This window comes from Indicator indicator, chromosome 9, assembly GCF_027791375.1.
Source record: "Indicator indicator isolate 239-I01 chromosome 9, UM_Iind_1.1, whole genome shotgun sequence".
Classification (NCBI taxonomy): Eukaryota; Metazoa; Chordata; class Aves; order Piciformes; family Indicatoridae; genus Indicator; species Indicator indicator.
The window spans coordinates 37782470-37802350 of record NC_072018.1 but is presented as its reverse complement, the minus strand read 5'-3'; the positions used below and the strand labels follow the sequence as shown (position 1 = coordinate 37802350).

Below are 19881 nucleotides of genomic sequence, written 5' to 3'. Positions count from 1 at the left end.
CTGGCCACCAGCTTGGGATTCCCTCTGGGGCTGCACTGGCTGCCCTTTAGCCACAGTGACCAGGAGGGAGGACCAGCAGGTAGGGTCTGCTTCCAGGCTCACTGCTCTCAGCAGTGCAGACACATCTCCCAGGCTTCCACACAGAGATGCTCTGCTCTCCTCCTCACATCCTCTTCCCTCCCAAAAGAGGTAACAGTAATTCTTGGGTTCAGCAGCAGCAAGCTCTGTCATCACAGCTCAGAGAGCTCCAAATGCCAGCCTGCCCACAGGGCCAAGGAAGCCAATGACTGTTCCTAACCTTTAAATATTAATAGAGGGTGCCCTGCACCAGGGCCTATCCATGGAGACCATCTGCCTGGTGGCTCCAGAAATGCTCATCCTGTTCTTTGCAGGGGTTTATTACTCAGAGGCTAATGCTAAAAATAAGCTGCAAGGGCCTTACTTAAAACAAAGCCAATGGAAACCTGGTGGCAGGGAAACATGAGACCAAATCCAAGCCCCTCTGCACCCCAGGTGCAGCTAAGATGCAGCCAGACAGGTCCTGATGCAGTGTGAAAGGCAAGGGCAGGATTCTGAACAAGCTTAGCAGGGCCTGCAGCTCACACAGAAAAGCCCAAATTCGAGTAGCAACTAGCCCGAGATCTCGTGTGAGAAAATAATTACACAGCTCATTAAGGGAGGTAAAAAAGGACCCCTTGATGGGGTTTGGTGCCAGACTCAGCTGTTACCAGTCCCACTCTACTTTTTTGTTAACCATACAATTCACCAAGTCCCTTAACAAGTTGAAGCTTTCCACTTGGATATCATTGCACAAGTGATGAACCCCCAGCACACCAGTCCCTGCCTGGGACAGCCCTGCAGCAGTGAAGCTGGGAAAGCTTTTCCTTGACTTTTCCATTGGTCTGACCTCTGCCTGCACCAGCTCTCCAAGGACACATCCTGGAGGAGCAGCCCAGAAACTGCTCTCCCCTCCTCGTCCTCATTACCAGCCAGGGGAGCAGCCATGTCCTCGGAGGAGCTCTTCAAAGCACAGCTGGGATGTTCAAAGTCACAGCTTCTGTCTCTGAAGCAGGTCTGATTTTTCTCAGGAGAGCTGCTTGGCAGCAGCAGATGAAGCCTTTCCCAGTAATGAGCTGGGTTGTAATCAGAAGGTTCTCCATATCAGAAGCCACCTTTGAAAAGCTCATCCTGGCAGGGCTTCAGAGCATCTCCCCGGCCTGGTCAGCATTCCATATGTGCCTACCTCTCCTGGAAATCCTCCCCACTGGTTTCCTGAAGGCCAGCTAGCAGTGCCTTGCCCTGTGCCAGCCCGGGTCCAGATGACCTGCCCAGTCCTGAAAAGAAGAAACTCCTTAAAAGCTGGGAAAGCAGTGGGGAACAACCTAAAAACCATCAAAGATGAGACTGGGAAGTTTGAAGAGGCAGGGCAAGGTAAGAGAAATTGGGCGGGATGAAGCAGGACACAAGCCCTGTGTCTGCAGGGGCTCCTTGGTCCATGGCAGGCAGCAAACTGCATTGGCACAGCTCAGCGAAAATGAGAAAGGGACACAAACAGGATTTTGGTGCCCACTGGATTCAGACTCTTGCAGTTTGTTTCTGCAAAGACAAGGCCAAAATGAGCTCTTGCAAGGAGATGTTTGTCCTGATCAAATGAGAAGAGCTTGGGCCTTGTTATGCTGCTCCTTAAACCTGCTACTCACTGCAGCCCAAAGTGGAACCAGGAGAGGGGCGATGCCAGGAGAAGGTGGCAAAGCTGCCAAAAGCCTCACTTCCAGAAGCAGCTCAAGGATGCCAGAGAGGTGCTGAACTTGTGAGGGCCACAGCCAAGCAGCTTTCATGGCCTTGGGTACTCAAGAACAGGACCTCATGCCTGGCACAAACCAGACTCCAGAGCTGCGGCCCTCTCAGAGGCACACCATCCTGCCACAAGACCAGAGATGCCCCTGCAAGGAGCTGCCAGAGCCCATGGTGCCCATCAACACTTAAGCCTTATGCACCTCAGCAAGCACTGCTCAGCTGGGGCAAAATCCAGCAGTGTAAGCACCTTCACCACCAGGCAGGCTGCACTGACACAAAGGGCTGCAGTCAGACTTCAAGCACCCAGTAATTGCCTTTTTAAATTAGCTTTTCTTGCGGGGTCCTCCTGGGAAAGGCAGGCAGGCTCCTGACTGCCCTCCCTGCCTCTCAGGGCTGCAGCCACCAGCAGGGTGCCACAGTTCAAGGCCTCTTGGTTCTGTAGCTCAGCTACAGATTGCCAGGAAAAAATGAGCACAATTCTCTGCCTGGCAGTGCCACACGAGCAGACCACGGTAGGGCCTTCCTTTTGGACATGGCAACCACCTCTCTCCCAAGAGCAGTGGCAGCTGTCCACTGCCAGCACGCTGCACAAAGCACTTCGCTGTGTGCTGAACGCTGCCCCAGGGTCCTGAGCCCTGCCCCAGGGCCAGGCTGGAGCCTGCAGACTCGAAGCTGGGGAGCTCTCTCCAGGCTGCCAACGCCAAAGGCTGCAGCAGCAGCACACCCCTTGGTACCTGACAGGGCAGAGATGCCATTCCTCTATAAATCCCTGGTCACAGCAGCCCTGGGCCAGCAGCTTCCCCTGCATGGCCTTGAGCTGCCCTGCATCCAGCACACCCTGAGCTGTCACCTTGCAGCCATCCTCACCATGGAACTGCCTTCAGCCAGGGCCCAGCTGGCATGGAGCAGGAATGGTGTGGCCAGGAGGAGCAGGGCAGTGACCATGGCTGTGCTGGGCACTGCGGAGGCCACAGCTTGAGCTCTGGGTTCAGTTTTGGGGCCCCCAGTGCAAGAAGGACATTGAGATGCTGGAGCAGGTCCAGAGAAGGGCAACAGAGATGGGGAAGGGTTTGGAGAAGAGGGCTGGGGAGGAGCAGCTGAGGGAGCTGGGGGTGTTTGGTGTAGAGACGAGGACGCTGAGGGAGACCTCATTGCTCTCTACAGCTCCTGAGAGGAGGCTGCAGCCAGGTGGGGCTTGGGCTCTGCTCCCTAGGATCAGGTGATAGAAGGAGAGGAAATGGCCTGGAATGTGCCAGGGGAAGGTTAGGTTGGAGAGGAGGAAAAATTTCTTTGGTGCAGGAGTGGTCAGGGAGGTGGTGGAGTCCCAGAAAGGTGTGGCCATGGCACTTGGGGCCATGGTTTGGTGGCCATGGTGGGGCTGGGTTGGGGTCGGACTGGATGCTTTTCCAACCCAAACCATTCCATGATTCTATGGAGCAGGATCCCACTACACCAACACTGCTGCCCTAACCCAGCCACAGCAGGGACTCCCCAGACCCTTCGTCCTCACACTGCTGTGTGCTGTGGCCAAGCTGGTGATGCCAGAACAGGCAGCCAGGCTGGTCCTGCTCCCAGGCACACGCTGCTGGGAGCTTGTGGGTTAGGCAAGACAGGAATTGACATGAAAAGTAGTCTTTTATTTGAATTAATATCTCTTGGCATTAGGCAGATATTAAATAACACTGGAATGCACGAGACTACCACGAGAGCAGGGGAGGAGGTGCAGCCAGGTGCAGAACAGCAGTGCCAGCCACATGACCTTGGGGCACTCAGAAGCCACTGAACCACCAGCGAGTTGGACTCCACTGAGAAACACAACGTGGGGGGGGGTCCTGCCAGGCCTTGGTTAATGCAGTGGTGCTGGAGCACTGGCAGCAGAGAGGAAGAAAGGTTTGCATTCAGGAGTGAAACGGAGTGGAACAGCCAGGGACTGCTAGCCATGCACTGCTGCAACAGCCACTTGCTAATGCATAAATACCACACACAAAACCCCAGCCGCCCAGATTTGGGTCAGTCACAGACAACTAGAAGAAACAAAGCTCAAATTCTATTTTACGCCTTAAATAGATGACCTAAATATTTAAAATTTGACTTCACCATATATATATAATTTATATATATATTAAAAGAAAGTAAGACCATTAGATAAGTGCAAGCAATTTTCCTCAAAAAGAAAATTGGAACCATGCCCAGAAAAGCATTTTTTTTTCTTTTTTTGCCTTTTTTTTGCCCTCCCTAATCCATTCAGTCCATTTTTATTTACCATAGGAATTCCTCAACCAAAATAAATTATCTACATTGGTCAAGGTCCTACCTAGCATCCAGACGATCTTCAAGGTTCCTTCCAACCCAAACCATTCTATGAACCTTCTGGGGAGCTACTGGGACATCACCTTTCTGAGGGCCTAGGTGCAGTGGTGTCCCAGCAGCACCTTGCACTCCTCTGTGGCTGTATGTAAACACCGTCTGACGATTGCTGGGCACACCTGCAGCAGCAGCACTGCATGGAGCCACGGCGCTGTGGGGCTCCCAGGGGAGCTGCCGACAGGGAGGTGCACTGGTGCCACTGGGGACACACACAGAGGGTCTGGCAGCGGGGAGGTGGGGGAGAAGGCATCCATTTGCGAGCAAAGCCTGGGGCACGCCAGCCAGGGCCAGGCCAGCTGGGGCCAGGCCAGCCGGGGCAAGACCAGCCGGGGGCAGGCCAGCTGGGGCGAGGCCAGCCTGGGCGCTGGGAGCAATGTCCGCTGCAGTCAGAACTGGCTGGCGCTGCTGGGGTCGCACTGTAGCAACCGCACGATGGAGGGATCACTCTTGGCACCTTTGATGAACTCTTCCAGGGACAGCTTACCTGAAAGGCAGGAGGGACAAAAGGTGTCACTTTTCTAAGGTCACTTGATGTCACCAACCAACGTTTAAACTGCCACATGAACCTGAGGCTCGACAAGACTAAGTGCAGGACCCTGCACCCACGTTGGGTCTGCCGTGGGCATGGGGAGAGGACTGAGTTTGGTGGCCAGCACCCAAAACTGGTCACACAGGGAGGGATGAGCCAAGCTCCTTGTAGCAGTCACAGAAACTCAAAAACCTATGGCACACTTCTGTCCTCATGTCTGCCTCTTAAAACGATGTTTCCATCCTATTTTCCAAAGTTTTTGTCATCTTGGAAGAGAATTCTCAGAGACATCAGGACATTTATCAGCTTTGCCCTCTCCCTGCAATACTCCAAAGCAAAGCACAAATCAAAATCTATCTGCAATGTGCCACCAGGAGCACTTTCCCACACTTGGCAATGCAGGGCTGGCACCTTCTGGGGACCAGAAGGGATTTATCTCAGCAGCAAAGTGCAGCAGATGGAGGGTGCCTACAGCAGGTGGTGTGGCCACCGCTCTGCTGCACCTCTGCCAGTGCCGCAGCTTTCTGCAGAGCAGGAACGCTGCAATGGTCTTGTTTTAGGACCCTCTACATGTGGAGCCAGGGGGCAAAATGCTCCCTTGCATGAAGTCAAAGATCAAATACTTGAGGACTTCAGCAAGGCCAGGAATCTGCCCCAAGGGGTTGCAGCAGTAGATACAACATGCAGCCATCAAATTACCTTGGCGGGCGGCAAGTTCTGTACAGGACAGCAATGTGCCCTGGTGGCCAAGAAGGCCAATGGGCTCCTGGGGTGCATTCAGAGGAGTGTGGCCAGCAGATCCAGGGTGATTCTCTCTCCCTGGTGAGGCCCCACCTGGAATATTGCATCCAGTGCTGGGGTCCCCAGTTCAGGAGGGACAGGGATCTGCTGGAGAGAGTCCAACAGAGGGCTACAAGGGTGGTGAAGGAACTGGAGCACTGCCTTGTGAGGAAAGGCTCAGACCTGGGGCTTTTTAGTCTGGAGAAGACTTGAGAGGGGATCTAATACATCTCCAGAGGTCCCTTCGAACCCCTAATATCCTGTGATCCAGTGAGTCAAACCCTTTCTCTGCTAAGGTCACATCTTTCCAGGTCTCCACAGCTCAGTGCTGGGAACAAATCTTTGCTCCTGCTGAGCACAGCATAGCTCCTGATGTGGACAGGGGCAGCTGCTGCCACCTCTGCCACTGCCACTCCACCTTGGCTGGGATGAGAGGAAACACATCAGCAGGGCAGAGTTTTCCTTTGTGCTTCTGAGCCTGAGGCTATGAACCAGCTCAGGTGGAGGGGCTGTGGGGAACAGGCTATCAGATCATTGCTCAGGTGACTCCCTCACTGGCTTGGGAGCTGCTGTGATCCTCTGCTGTGCACACTGCAGGTGTGTGCGGCCATGGGGACAGGCACACGTCGCACACATGCACAGGAAGTATCATGGAGCCAGAGGATTTTTTGCTTTCAGGCATCCAAGTGCATCCCCAGCCTCCATTACTGACAGCCAGCCCTGGAGTGAAACCCTACCGAGGGCATCAGGAGCAAAACCTCCTGCCTGGGTCATGCTGCACCCAGACAAAATAACCCAAAGACCCTGGACTCAGAAGAGTTTCAGAGGAGCCTTTGCAGAAGGGCATTAACCCATGAAATGCTGGGGGACTACCTTCCCCTGACCCCCTCCCCTGCTGCCCACTTCCTCACCCTGTCTGTTATGGACCAGGGATGCTCACCGAGGCCAGGCAGAGACCAAAGGCGCTGGCAGGGACACCCCTACCCTCCACCCCCTGTCCCCAGATACCCTCCTCTGCTGCCACTAATGCTGGACCTCTATTTCCAGAGCCTCCAAAGGGGTGCTGTTGGAGACCCTACCATCATTGTTTGTGTCCATCTGTCTGAAGATCTTGTCTGTTCGCTTCTCGGGAGTGGATTCGTCCTCTGGCATTTTCATTACTGATGAAACCATTTTGTAGATTGCCTGAGTGTTAAAAAAAAAGGCAAAGCCAAAAGATACAGGAAAGTCATGACTCAAGCAATAAAGCATCAGGGTTGAGACACAGAGTTAAAGACTGCAAGCATGTAGCAAGAGAAGAGGCAGCTGACTCCAGAAGGCAGCGGCAGGGCTTTACAAACCCAAACAGGCAGCAATTTCTGACTGCAGCTTTTGTGGTGTTCATTCTGCTCCAGAAGGAACTCCCACACTCCTGGGGCAGCTGAACTGAGGGTCAGGGCCCAGATCAGAGCTGAAGCACAGGAAACAACGGTCTGTGGTTGTGCAGACTGCAGCTGGGCTGAACCCTTGCCTTTCTGGCTGTAGCTGGGCTGAGCCCTTGCCCCTCTGGCTGCTCTGGGGCAGGCGTGTGGGGCCTGCAGCGAATCTGAGCAGACAGAGGGGGGACTGCCAGCTGCACAGGGCCCTGTTTGGGCCCTTTCCTCATCTGCACCCTGGAGGCCCCACAATAGCCCCCCGACCAGTGTCTTTCTGGGGACCATGTGCTCAGTAGCCTCCCTGGGGCAAGAGGAACAGAGGCTGCAGCAGAGCCTATCAGGGCTGGGGCCGTGCTGCAGGAGCCTCACCTGCACGATCTCCAGCATCTCGCCGCGGCTGATGTAGCCATTGCCGTCCAGGTCGTACATGCTGAACGCCCACTTGAGCTTCTGCTCCAGCTTGCCGCGGGAGGTGACGCTGAGTGCGATGATGAACTCCCTGAAGTCAATGGTGCCATCGCCGTTGGTGTCGAAGGTGCGGAAGACGTGCTCGGCAAACTTGGAGGCATCGCCGTAGGGGAAAAAGTTGGCATAAATTTTCTTGAACTCCTCCACAGTCAAGTGGCCTGTGGGGCAGTCCTTCAGGAAGCCCTTGTACCACTCCTGCAGCTCGTGGTCTGTGAACTCGGTGTTCTCACGCAGGTCCTGCAGCACCTCGGGGCGCAGTTTGCTGTTCTGCTTCCCCATCCTCTGCCGGGCGCGGGGGCAGCGCTGCAGGGCGAGACGGCGGCAGCCTGAGCCCCAGCCCCGTGATGCGGACGGGCAGGCGGCTGGGCAGCCCTGCGAGAACGCAGACCCTGCCTGGGGCAAGCTGGAGAGGAGGAGAGAAAGGATGGCACAAACCACCCTGAGAACTCCTTTCTCCTCTGGTCTCCTCAAGGCTCTCTCAGCTACCAGCAAAGACGAGGGCAGGCGGTTGGGACGGACTGCTTGGGACATACTGACCCTTGTCATTGATCACTATTATTTGGGAAATAATCACACTCATTATCTGATCTGTCTGCTACGGCCTCACTCCTCTGTCGTGCCCAGGTCTGGGTCCCAACGCCTAGCCCAGCTCAAAGGGTGCCCTGATGCAGTGATGGAGGGGGAGGGGACAGCGGTGGCCATGCAAAGTCAAACCTGTCTGCTCCCAAGTGAAAGCAGGGAAGGATGAAGCAAGGGGCAGGGAGGGCAGGTGGCTTGGTGCCAGCTGCATTTGCATCAGCCTGATGCTCTCCAAACTCCCTGGCATAGGGAGCATCTCCTCCCTCCTGCAGGGACAGCAGCACAAGGTGTTGTCCAGAGTGAGACCCTCTGCCCCCAGACAAGCACAGCAAAGGCTTTTGAAAGCAGGTTTGGCACAGCAGCCCCCTCCAGGTCTGTGGGGTTACACTTTTAGAGAAGCTTCTTCAGTAAGCTCAGGATCCCTGATGACGGAAGAGAGCATTTCAGCTGCAGGATTTTATTTGGATCTCAGAAGGGGGCTGGGTTTGTGCCCTCTGGCAGCGCCTGTGGTGCCTGGGTGCAGGGGCCACTGACCAGCCACAGGACAGTTCCCTCAGCATGATGAGAGATGATGCACTTGAGAAACAACAGCAAAGAGGGGAACCATGAGGTACTTTTGGCTTTTATCTCTTCCAGCCATTCATGGCTTCCCAGCAACACCAACCGGAGCTGCCAAGCCAGAGGTTGGGCTGCACCTCCTTCCCCAGGCCCCAGAGGCTTATTCACAAGCTTTGCACAAAGCACAGCCTGGTGCAAAGGCAGCTAAGCAACAGCCCAACACCACCCAGCTACTCAGACACTGCAAGAGCTGAGCAACGAAGCAAGCAGAGACCAGGGAAAATGCAGCAGGGGCTGAGCACTTCCCAGAGAGTAAAAATCTCAGGCATGCACAAGAACCTAAAAAAAAAAGTTAGAGGTCAACAAAAACTAAGCTGCTCTCCAGCAGAGAGGCTTTCCACGCTGAACTGAAGCTGCTTTGCTTTGTACTCCACTTGGTCTGTGTCCCCTCAGCAATAACAACAATCCACATCCTGCTCTGTGCTCAGAGACAGCAGCAACTGCTCCAGCCCAGCAGCTGCCTGCCCATCACCAGCCCTTCCCTTTGCTAGCAGAGCTGCTCACAGCTCATCTCCAAAACTGCCTTCTTGTTCTTTTGCTAAGCCTTCCCCAACATCCCTCTGCTTGCTCCCAACAGGCAGGGACACCACAACTCCCAGTCCCTGCCAGCATCACTCCCAGGACAGCACTGGGCTGCCCCCCAGTTCCATCAGTAACTCCCAGCTGCTCCCACTGACTGTCCCCTGCTGCAGCCACTGTCCCCTGCAGTGCCCAAGGCAGGAAGCACAACGCTCTGCTCTGCTGCTGCCAAGCTGCAGGGACAGTGGCTTGGAGTAAGTGACAGAGGCTGTGCTCTGCTTTTGAAGAGCAGCCACTCTACCACACGTTCCCGTCCTTGGGCAAGCAGGTGCCTTTGGGTGCCCTCCTTCAGTGAGCTCCCTTGGCTTGGTGATGCCCGGTGCCACAGCAGCTCCTGCCTCACTGGCACCAGATCAGGCTCCCTGGGAGAGGGGCAGGGGCAGCAGCGCTGGCTCAGCACAGGAGCTGCATGTGAAGCAGAAATAAACTCAACTTTAATAGCTCACAGGGCTGGGCAATGCATGGTGAAGCTGCCAGCTGGCATTGGAGAGGCCTGAAGTCCTTTGTGCCTGTTCTGGAATGCCTTTAGAACCCCTGTGCCCTCCAGAACACAGCCCCCAGGCAGCAGAGAGCCACAGACTAGATGTCACTCCTCTGCTCACTGTAAGATTCATAAGATTCATGGAACGGTTTGGGTCGGAAGGGACTTTAGAGATCATCCAGCTCCAACCCCCTGCCATAGGCAGGGACACCTCCCACCAGCCCAGGCTGCTCAAGGCCTCATCCAGCCTGGCCCTGAACAGCTCCAGGCAGGAGGCAGCTACAACCTCCCTGGGCAACCTGTTCCAGTCTTTCCCCACCCTCACTGCCAAGAATTTCCTCTTCTCCAGCCTCAATCTCCCCTCTGCCAGCTCAAAGCCATTCCCCTTGCCCTGTCACTCCCAGCCCTTGTCAAAAGTCCCTCCCCAGCTCTCCTGGAGCCCCTTCAGGTACTGCAACGCTGCTCTGAAGTCTCCCTGGAGCTTTCTCTTCTCCAGGCTGAACCCCAATGGATGTTCATTTAATACCAGCTCAAAAGCTCCATGTTGAACAAACTGCAGGTGGTTTCAGCCCTTTCTCCTCTCTTACACCAGAGCAGCACCACGCAGTGCTCTGAACTCAATCCCTTGGTGTTTGTGAGCCTTCTGAAAGGCTTCGGGATGTGCTCGACCCAAACACGCCCCTGCAGTTGTTGTCACCAATTTGTTACCAGTAATTAAATATCCAATGCTAATTTATTAGAGCCCATCTCAAACCCACTGCCATGTGAATGGTGTTGCAAGGTAGCTCCTCCAAAGTGAGCGGCCTGAAGATCTCATTAGTGCTGGCACCCAGCTGGCTCCATTGCTATCAAAGGCTTCCATCAAGCCACTTCCCAGCGGCACCGTGGCTGCTTCAGCCCTGAGACCACTTGGAGGAGGGCTGCTAATGGAGATCACGGGGAGCTGGGGGCAGTCCTGTGATCAGGGCTAGGGGTGGCTTCTTAACAAGCCAAGCCACTCACTGCAGCGGGTGTGGGAGGCAAGTGAGGAGAGACAATCCTGCACCCAGCACTGCAGAGAGCCAGCTCCAGCTCAGCTGCCTGCCCCTCGCTTCCCACCATGCCAGGCTGACAGCCAGGGAAGCCCAGACTCAGCTTGGTGTCATCTGCAGGCTTGCTGAAGGTACACTCGATCCCACTGCCTAGATCACTGATGTTATCATTGACATCTCAGCAGGAACCCCTGAGGGACACCATTTGTGGACATTGAGCCATGGCCCACCACCCTCTGGATGTGACCATCCAGCCAATTGCTTATCCACTGAACATCCACCCAGCAAATCCACCTCTCTCCAGTTTAGAGAGCAGGATGCTGTGGCTGATCACGTCCAGTGCCTTGCTGAAGTCCAGCCAAATGACCTCCACTGCCCTTCCCTTGTCCACTCATGTAGTCACTTCATTGAAGAAAGCCACCAGGTTGGTCAGACAGGACTTGGCCTCGGTGAAGCCATGATAGCTGTCCCCTGTCACCTCCCTGTCCTCCATGGGCCCTATCAGAGCTCCATGATCTTCCCAGGCAAGTAACAAGAACCATCTAAAGAATGCTCTTGAGGTGATGCGACAAGGAAAAGCCCAGAATTAGGTCTGCAGACCAGCAGTGCCTCACTCCCCACAGATGTGAGCTACCACACTTCAGGAGCAGCAGCACCCACCTCAGCCATGGCACACAGGCCCTGAAGACCCCAGCTGCAAGAGGGAGATGGCTCCTTGGGCACCCCAGGTACCCACAAGCGAGTGGTGGTGGGAAAAGGTCACACAGAACACAGGCTGATAACAACACTCTCTGGCTATGCTGTAGCTGGGGTCAGTCAGCAGCCCTGGTCTGAGCTGGAAGGGAAAGGTGCAGCTCCCTGGGCCTGGCACAGCCAATGGCTTCTGGAGAGCACAGCCTGGTGCCCATTCCAATGCCAGCACCAAAAAGCGCTGAATGCTGCAGCAGAGGGCCCCGGATGCAGACAGGGTCCTGTGGACGCCTGGTCCTGCCTGGGGCAAGCAGTGCCCAGCTCACACACCACCAGTACCTGCCCAGAGCCAGGCTGCATGCCTGCAGCCAAAGGGACACCTTGGGACACATCCTGAAGTGCAGCAAGGAGCATCCTCACCTGCTGGGGACAGGGGAAGCAGCGAGACAAAAGAGAAACCTCCACCAAGAATGCCACCGAAACCCCACCCTGGGGCTGGAGGTCCACAGGGCTGGTGTTGAGAGAGGCTGAAGCTCCAGCCCCTGACCTTCATGGAGCAGGAACCAAAGCTGCCCAGTGAAGCAGCAGCCACACTGAATACAAGGAGCTTTGCAACCCTCTCCCTCTTAATCACACTGGGTGACTTAACCACACTGCTGAAGCAATCAGCACTTCTCACCTGCAGCTCACTTTGGAGCTGCATCCTTTCCAGCAGCTTACTGAGAGCAAGGGGTGCAAGGGAAGGACCATCTCCCCTCTGTCAGTCACACCTGCAGCTCCAGAAAGCTCAGGAGCAATTCAGGTATGTCACTGAAAGTCCTTCTGGTGACAGACCTCACCCAGCTCCCTGCCTGAGTTTATCCATAAACAGGGACCTGGGACTGTGTGGTCCCAAGCACATGATGCCCTGTCTGGACTGAACCCCACTGCAGAGCAGCAGCTCCTCCCTAGCTTGCCCAAGAAAGGTGCAACAGCAGACGTCCCAAATGGCTCTGCAGAAAGAACCTTCCCAGGCTGGTAGTCAGGGAGTCAGCAACAGAGGCTGAAACCTGAGAGCCACTTGTGGGGCTCTGGACTGCTCCAGTCCATTCAAAGCACTTTACTCAGGATCATACTCCTGAGTTACAAGGAAAAATCATTTAGCCTCTGACACTGAGCATCAGTGCCTGAACCTGAGGACCACCTGACGTGTGCCCCATGCACAGGCACCTGCAGGTGAGAGTGGCAGTGTCTGCGCAGCCACTGCAGCGCCAGCCAGTGCTGCCCCATCACTGGGAGAAGGGCTTGCAAGAGAATCACAGAATGGTGGTGGTTGGAAGGGGTCTGTGGAGACCATCGAGTCCAATCCCCCTGCCAGGGCAGGGTCACCTAGATCAGGCTGCACAGGAACACATCCGGGTGGGTTTGGAATCTCACCAGAGAAGGAGACTCCACAACCTCTCTGGGCAGCCTGCTCCAGGGCTCCAGCACCCTCACACCAAAGAAGTTTCTCCTGCATGGTTACAAATTCACTACAAAGACACAAAAGAACCTCAAAACACCCAAAACAGTCCTGAATTGCTACTGATGAGGAAAAGATGAGCTTGGAGCTGGGACCAGAAAAGCAGCAGTTCCTCAGGGAGCTCTTCATAACCATCTCCTCTAAAGGGCAAATATTCCCCAGGCAATGAGAAAAGCACAGAAATATTTCAAATAAATTAGGAAATTGGTTTCATTAGGGTGGGAGCAGATTGGACAGCCTGTGCCTGCAGCCAGCAACAGAAAGGCACGAGTGGATTTTCCTCATCTCCCTCTGCCCTTTCCTTTTTGGTTTGTTTTCCTTATCAAAACCAAAGGAAAAGCAGCCAGCCCCACTTAATCTGCAGATCCTGGCAAAGCTGGCAGGGCTTAAAAAACAGTAATTGGAGTTTGTTTACACAACATCAGAGCACAAGGAAGACATCTGCTCCCGGCTGCAGGCTCCACTGAGCTCTGGGGGTGCAGCACAGTGTAGGCAGAGGGAGCTGCAACCTTCTGGAGAAGGGGAACAGCCCAGCAGCCAGCCCCCCACTGCTGGTGTGAGCAGCACAGCTGGGCTGCCCTTTTGTGGGACAGGAAAGCTCTGCTTCATGCACTCATTTGGTGGGCAAAGGCAAGCCACAGCACCACCCTCTGCAGAACCAGCAGCCCTGGCAGAACGGATCCTGGGTTACGCTGCAGGAGAATTAGCCATGGCAGCATCCAGAGCCAGCCAGCAGCACCTGAGGCAGCCTCAGAGCACCACAGCCACTGCTAGGAAGAGCCTGGGGACAATGACACTTGTTGAGACAGTGGCAGGGGGCAAGCAGCCCTCAAAGGCTGCTCTGCAAGACCACCTTCACAGCTAGGGATGTGTGAACGAAACCCACGTGAGAGCTCTGATATCCCTCCCTTCTCCAGCTGTGCTCAGAGAATCACAGAATGGGTTGGAAAAGACCTTGGGAGATCATCCACTATCACCCAACACCATCTAATCAACTAAACCATGGCACCAAGTTCCTCATCCAGGCTTATTTTAAACACCTCCAGGAACAGTGACTCCACCACCTCCCTGGGCAGCACATTCCAATGGCCAGTCTCTCTTTCTGGGAATAATTTCTTCCTATCATCCATCCCAAACCTTCCCTGGCACAGCTTGAGACTGTGTCCTCTCCTTCTGTCACTGCTTGCCTGGGAGAAGAGACCAACCCCTACCTGGCACCTGCGCCTCAAGCACCATGTGAGGGTTTGCCCAAGGCAGTGCCTCAGGGGGTGCCCTCCAGAGCCAACGGTGGCGGGGATGGACACTGCTGTTCCTGGCAGGTGGACCCTGGACACAGGGCTACAGAAAACACTACCAAACCAAACACCTTCCCCAGCTTCTGCATCTACCACAAACCAAGATCCAGGCTGCCCACCAGGCTGCCCATCAGGCTACCCTGGGTTTCCAGTCTCTAGGGAGGCTGTAGCTATTTTCCTGGCCATTCTCAGCCACCCTTCTGTGTGCCAGCGCAGGTCTCATGTGTGAGAAACCACAGCAGCAGGGCCTTGCCCTTGCCGTCCAGGCACCCTTTGCCTAACATCAACACAGTAATTTATCATTTATTTCTTCCTCTTGAGAGCAACAGGAAAGGTTGTTCAAAGCTGTGGCCCTGGTTCAAAGGAGGGCACACTGCAGGGGGATGGTTCAGGACTGGAGGCTTCTGAGGGTCATGTGGACATTCCCATCAGCACACCATGGCAAGGCTGCTTCCCTTCACCTTGGAGCCTGCCAACAGTTTTTGGGTGGCTGCACCGTTGTTGAAAAGGGAAGACCAATGAGTGCTGCACCTTCATGGTTAGGGGAGTGAGCTCCAAAACTGATCTAGCACTGGGGAAGAGGTTTCTGCCAGAGGAAGAAGCAGCCGAAGGCAGTCTGGACCATGAAGGCACCAGGCAGCTCCCAGCTAAACCTCCTATTCTGTCTTTACAGACACAGGCAGGACCCTGATGCTGGACCCTCCTGAGAGATTCGCAGCAGGGCAGGAGCAGTCCCACACTTCCCCTGCACACTGAGCAGCATGAGCAAGCACCTTCAAGAGCATGGCAGGACCTCTGTAGCAGAGGTCATCGCTTGTCAGCTCTCCGTGGAGACCTCCCTCAGGTTTCACAACCAAACCACACCAGCAAGCATCGATCAGGCTGCCAGAGGAAGGGCAGCTCCTGGATTTCCTCTGCAGCTTCTGCAGCTGCAGGAGGGGTGGTGGGGCAGAGGGGGCAGATGACCATTTCTGCCTCATGGTGCAGCCCGGGGCAAGGCTCTCGGGCACTGAGGTGCTGAAACCTTCTCTTCTGGCAGAGGAGAGGCAGCCGAGGAGCACCCTGCGTGGCCCCGGCCCCAGAGCGGCTCCAGGCAGGGTGGGACTGTCCGGAAGCAGACAAAGCTCTGGGCAGAGATCTGTGGGGAGGAAGCACTTCCTACTTCCTATGGCCACTGAGAGGACCGGGGCTTTAAATAGCCACCTCCCAGGCCCTGCTGGAGACCAAAGGACCTGCTGTTGGAAGAAAGGCCTGGCACCCACCTGGCACCTGGCTGAAGGCTGCTGGGGGTCTCCCATGGGATGCAGCTGCCCCACTGTGGTGCCCACTGCCTTGGTGGGAAGGGGAAGGTTAGGCTGCACAGTCCCACTGTGACCAGCCTGGGACAGGGCTCTCAGCTTCTCCACCCAAAGTGCAGAGCCAGCCCTGCCCCCCAAGAAAACCCAGAAGCTCCATTTGCACTCTGTGATGCCAGCTCAACACCACCAATGCCTTCCCCATCCCATAGCCTTTAGCCCTTCCTCACACAGCCCAGAGGGATGCAGCAGCCCCTTCAACACAGGGCAGAGACACTGCATCTGCTCCATCCACCCCTCCCAGCTCCTTTCCTCCCTCCACCCCTACAGCCACACAGGACCTTCCCCCCCAGCCTCCTTCCTGCCTCTTGCATGGTCCCAGGTGTAGACCATGATCACTGGAGCTAGAAAAAGAAATGCCCCACTCCAAGTGAGCACCAGGGGACTGTTTGCTTTCCATGGATGCTGCACAACCAGACCCTGAACACAGCAGCACATCTCTGCAGCCCCCTGCACAGTTCCTCTGCACAGTGCAGTTATCCCACCCGTGCCCTTCCATGGACACCTTCAGCTGCCACCTCTCCCCTGCCCTGTTCCCTGAGCACTGGCCCAGTTTGGCCCCCTGCCCACTGACCTTCAACATCGGCAAGACTTCTGCTCAACCATAGCTCCTCCAATCTGCATTTCGTATGTTCTCAATGGCCTGGAAGATTTCATAATGGAAAATAAGAGGGAGAAGGAAGGAAAGCACTGGTTTGGAAATTCCCTGGCTAGACAGATGAAGCAGCAGTGTGCAAAGAAGCCTCTGTCCTCAAACCCAGCTGAGGATCCAGGCAGGTCAGAAGAACCAAGGGTGTGCAGGCACCTCTGGCAAGAGATGGCACTGAAAGAACCAACCTCAGTTTCCTGGAGGAGAAAACTGGTTTGGGAATCACACTGGTTTGGGAAGGGCTGTACACAGGCAGCCACTCACCGGTCTGGGGCTGTGGTTGTGACCTGCTGACAGCCACCAGGCTTTGCTGGGGCCAGAGCCAGCAGGGGTGAGGTCACAGCACCCCCTCAGCTTTGCAAGGGGGCAAGAGGCAAAGCTGCTTCCCACTGCAGTTACCTGCCAGGTGCTGGGCTTGCCAGACAGCAACCTGTGCTCAGTGTGCTGCAAGGCTCTTGTGTTCCCTCTGGTTCCTGCTGTGGCACTGCTGGGCTGAAGGCAGGCAAAGTGCAGCCAGAAACAGCCTGTGGGAGCAAGGGCAGAGCTGCCCTGCTGCTAGCCTGGCATGGGCTGACTGCAGCCAAGGCACTGAGTGCCACCACTCCTTCAAGTCCTATTTGGCTCCCGGTGCTTTCTGCTCTTTTTTTTTTTCCCTTGTTGCTTCCAAGCTGCTTCAGTGTCCTCTGAGTTTCTGCTACTCATCTCTGTCCTAATGGCTTCTGCACCAAGCCCTGCCAGGGTGGCTGCATCTCAGGACACCTGCACTTGAATGCAGTCCATCCTCTCCAGGATTTCTGAAGGCTCCTCTGGAAATGCCACATTCAGGCCCTGATGTGGCTGATGCAGTGTCACTGCCTGGCTTTCTCCCTGAGCTCTGACCCAAAAGCCAGTCAGGCTCTGCTGCCACCACCCCCTCTCAGGCTCACCCACTGGGGGGTGAATGGATTGCGAGAGACTTGGGGACACTGGTGGGAGAAATGTTGGCCAAGATCTGGCAAGGTGCTCCCAGCCCAGAAACCCAGTGCTGCCCTGGGCTGCACTAGCAGCAGTGTGCCCATCAGCTCAAGAGAGATGACTTTGCTGCTCTGCCTTGCTCTGCGGAGATCTCACCTGGAGCACCGTGCCCAGCTCTGGAGTCCTCAGCACAGGAGAGACTTGGACTTGCTGGAGTTGGTCCAGAGGAGGCCACAGCAATGAAAGGAGGGCTGGAAGCCCTCTGCTGAGGGAGTTTGGGCTGTTCAGCCTGGAGAAGTGAAGGCTCCAGGGAGACCTTAGAGCAGCCTTCATATACAAAGAGGGCTTTAAAATGATGGAGAAAGACTCCTTAGCTGGCGAGGGGCAATGGCTTTAGACCGCAAGAGTTTAGATGAGACATGAGGAAGACCTTTTTAGAGCGAGGGTGGTGAGGCACTGGCACCCAGAGAGGTCAGTCTGGATGGGGCTCTGAGCAACCTCCTCTAGTAGAAAACATCCCTGCCCACGGCAGGAGGACTGCCCTGGATGAGTTTTAAGATCCGTCCCAAGCCATCCTGAGGCTCCATGAGCATGGCTGAGAGCTCTGGTGCCAGTTCTGCACTTGTCTCCTGGCAAGGGCTGGTATTTGTGCTGTACCGGAAAAAATGCTGGCACTGCTGCTTGGTGAAGGTAAGCAAAATTCCTAAGTCTGAGGAGAAAAAATGTTCTCCAAGTTTAAGAGAAGAGACATCCAATGCTCAGTCAGGGCTGCACAGGCTGGGAGGCAGTGGTAGGAAGCAGGTCTGAGGTTTTGAAGGAGATGAGGCTGCTGCTTTTCCAGGCTTGCCAAGAGTAGCCATTTATCAGGCAGCTCCTCTTTACCCCCAGCCCTGCCCTTGGGCCTAGTTTCAGCAAAGCCTCCAGGCTGATGTTTGCTGCTGCAAGATTGCTGCTGCAGTGCTCTGCTCTTTGGCACAGCCACAGACCGCTCTGAGCCCACGCCCGGTGCCTGGCACGGCAGAAGCCAAAGCTTCAGCTGCCACTGTTCTGCACCAAGGTGGCTGAAGGAACCAAGGGCAAGCTCCTGCCCACGACAGAAAGAGCAGCAGCCCTTGGCAGTGCCACAGCCCTGCCTGCCTGCAAGCACCATGACCCAGCCTGCAAGCCGCACAGCCCTGCAAGCCTGCAAGCCCCACAGCCCTGCCAGCCTGCAAGCCCCACAGCCCTGTAAGCCCCACGGTCCTACCTACCTCCAAGGCCCACGGCCCTGCCTGCCTCCAAGCCCCATGGCCCTGTCTGAGCCCTTCTTTGCTCAGCTGTGCAGATCCTGAGGCCCCCCAGGCTCCAAGGAGGATCCCTCCTGCTCAATGCACTCAGGGGTGTCTTCAGTCACCTCATTCCCTAGGATGCTGAGGAACTTGTTTGGTTTTTTTGCAGAGCAAAGTGCCTCATGGTCTTCCTGTTTATTAGAGCTCTTCCTGTGACATGCCAGACCTGGGTCTGCCCCTTCAGGAGCTACAAACCCCAGCTGCTGTGGATAAAGCACAAATAGCTGTGAGTGGAACTGCTCTGGTTGTACTGAGCAGGACTGCAGCATGGCTGTGGCCTGCCCTGGCTGAGGCTGTGGTCTGTGCAAGACAACCAAAGCTAACCTGCTGCCTTGTCTGCAGGACAAATCCATGTTAGCCTCTGTTCTCATGGGGCATGAGCAGTGGAAGTGCTGCCCCTTGGTCACCCACCTCTTGTAGAAGGAGAAGGAGCTGGGAAGTCCTGGTGTGACCTGCACCAGCAGGCTGTACATGTGGGGATATTCCAGGACCATGCTGGAACACTACTTCTTTGTGCTGTTTTTCCAGTAAGCTTCACACCTCTCTCTTTAGACCTTCTCAGCAGGTGAGTTTTGCAGAGTTTGGGAGGGCACAGATCAGGTGCCTGATGCTGTGACACTGCCAATTGTCATTAAAGAAGATCAGGAGGTGGTTCTGAGAGCACAGGGTAACCCTGGGGGTGGAGTCCCAGCAAAGTCATGGAAGGCAGGAGGAGTGCAGAGCCTGGGCAGAGCTGAGCACAGATTGACCCAAGGCAGAGAGGTGAAGAGACAAATCCCTGCCTTGGAGCAGTTCCCAGTGCAGATAAGGAGGCTTGGTTGCTGAGGTAAGACCTTGCCCAAGGTGCTGTGTGTGGCCCTGGGGCCAGAGGCCAGGTAGCTGCAGGGGTCTGTGCTGTGGGGAAAGGGAAACCTGCGTCTGAGAGGGGCAGGAACCACCTGGTCAGGCAGCCAGGAGAGCCAGGGCTGGTGTGGGCACAATGGCTCTGCTGTGGTGTGCAGCAGGGGACAGCTTCTGGGGAGGACAGTGTGGGACCAGAGCAAGTGTGGTCCACAGCACTGAATGGAAGACAGAAGATGACTTCGAGCTGGTAGAGGAATGAGCCCTGTGAGGGGCATGGTGGGAGAAGGACTGGGGGATGAATGGATTGGGTGCCACCAGCACCCCAAGCCTCTCCCATCCATCCCCCAGTCTGTGCTGACATCAGGGACTGCCTGACCCAGGTGCAGGACCCTGCCTTTGGCACTGTTGAACCTCATGAGGTTTGCAGTGCTCCAGCCTGTCATGGTCCCTTCCCTGGGCTCTACCATCTGCACCATTCATTGTCCTCTGCAGCTTGGCTGAAGGAGCAACCAACCCCAGCATCTGTGGCATCGGGGAGGGGTGTTAACATCCATGGGAGCACCTCACAGGAGGCAGGTGAGCCGGGGCTGCAGAACCCACACGCAGCTAGCCTGGGCCACAG

General features: G+C 55.6%; 1 protein-coding gene across 1 annotated transcript in view; it reads right to left on the bottom strand.

Annotated features, from left to right (window-relative positions):
• Positions 1–4550: 4550 nt before the first annotated feature.
• HPCAL1 (hippocalcin like 1) overlaps positions 4551–19881 on the bottom strand; it is a 34154-nt gene continuing 18823 nt past the window's right edge. Inside the window, exons 2-4 of the mRNA XM_054383339.1 lie at positions 7258–7659; positions 6553–6658; positions 4551–4648 (exon numbers count right to left, since the gene is read on the bottom strand). Coding sequence (XP_054239314.1) covers positions 4551–4648; positions 6553–6658; positions 7258–7635 — 582 coding nt within the window. The 5' untranslated portion in view covers positions 7636–7659. The remainder of the gene's footprint in view (positions 4649–6552; positions 6659–7257; positions 7660–19881) is intronic.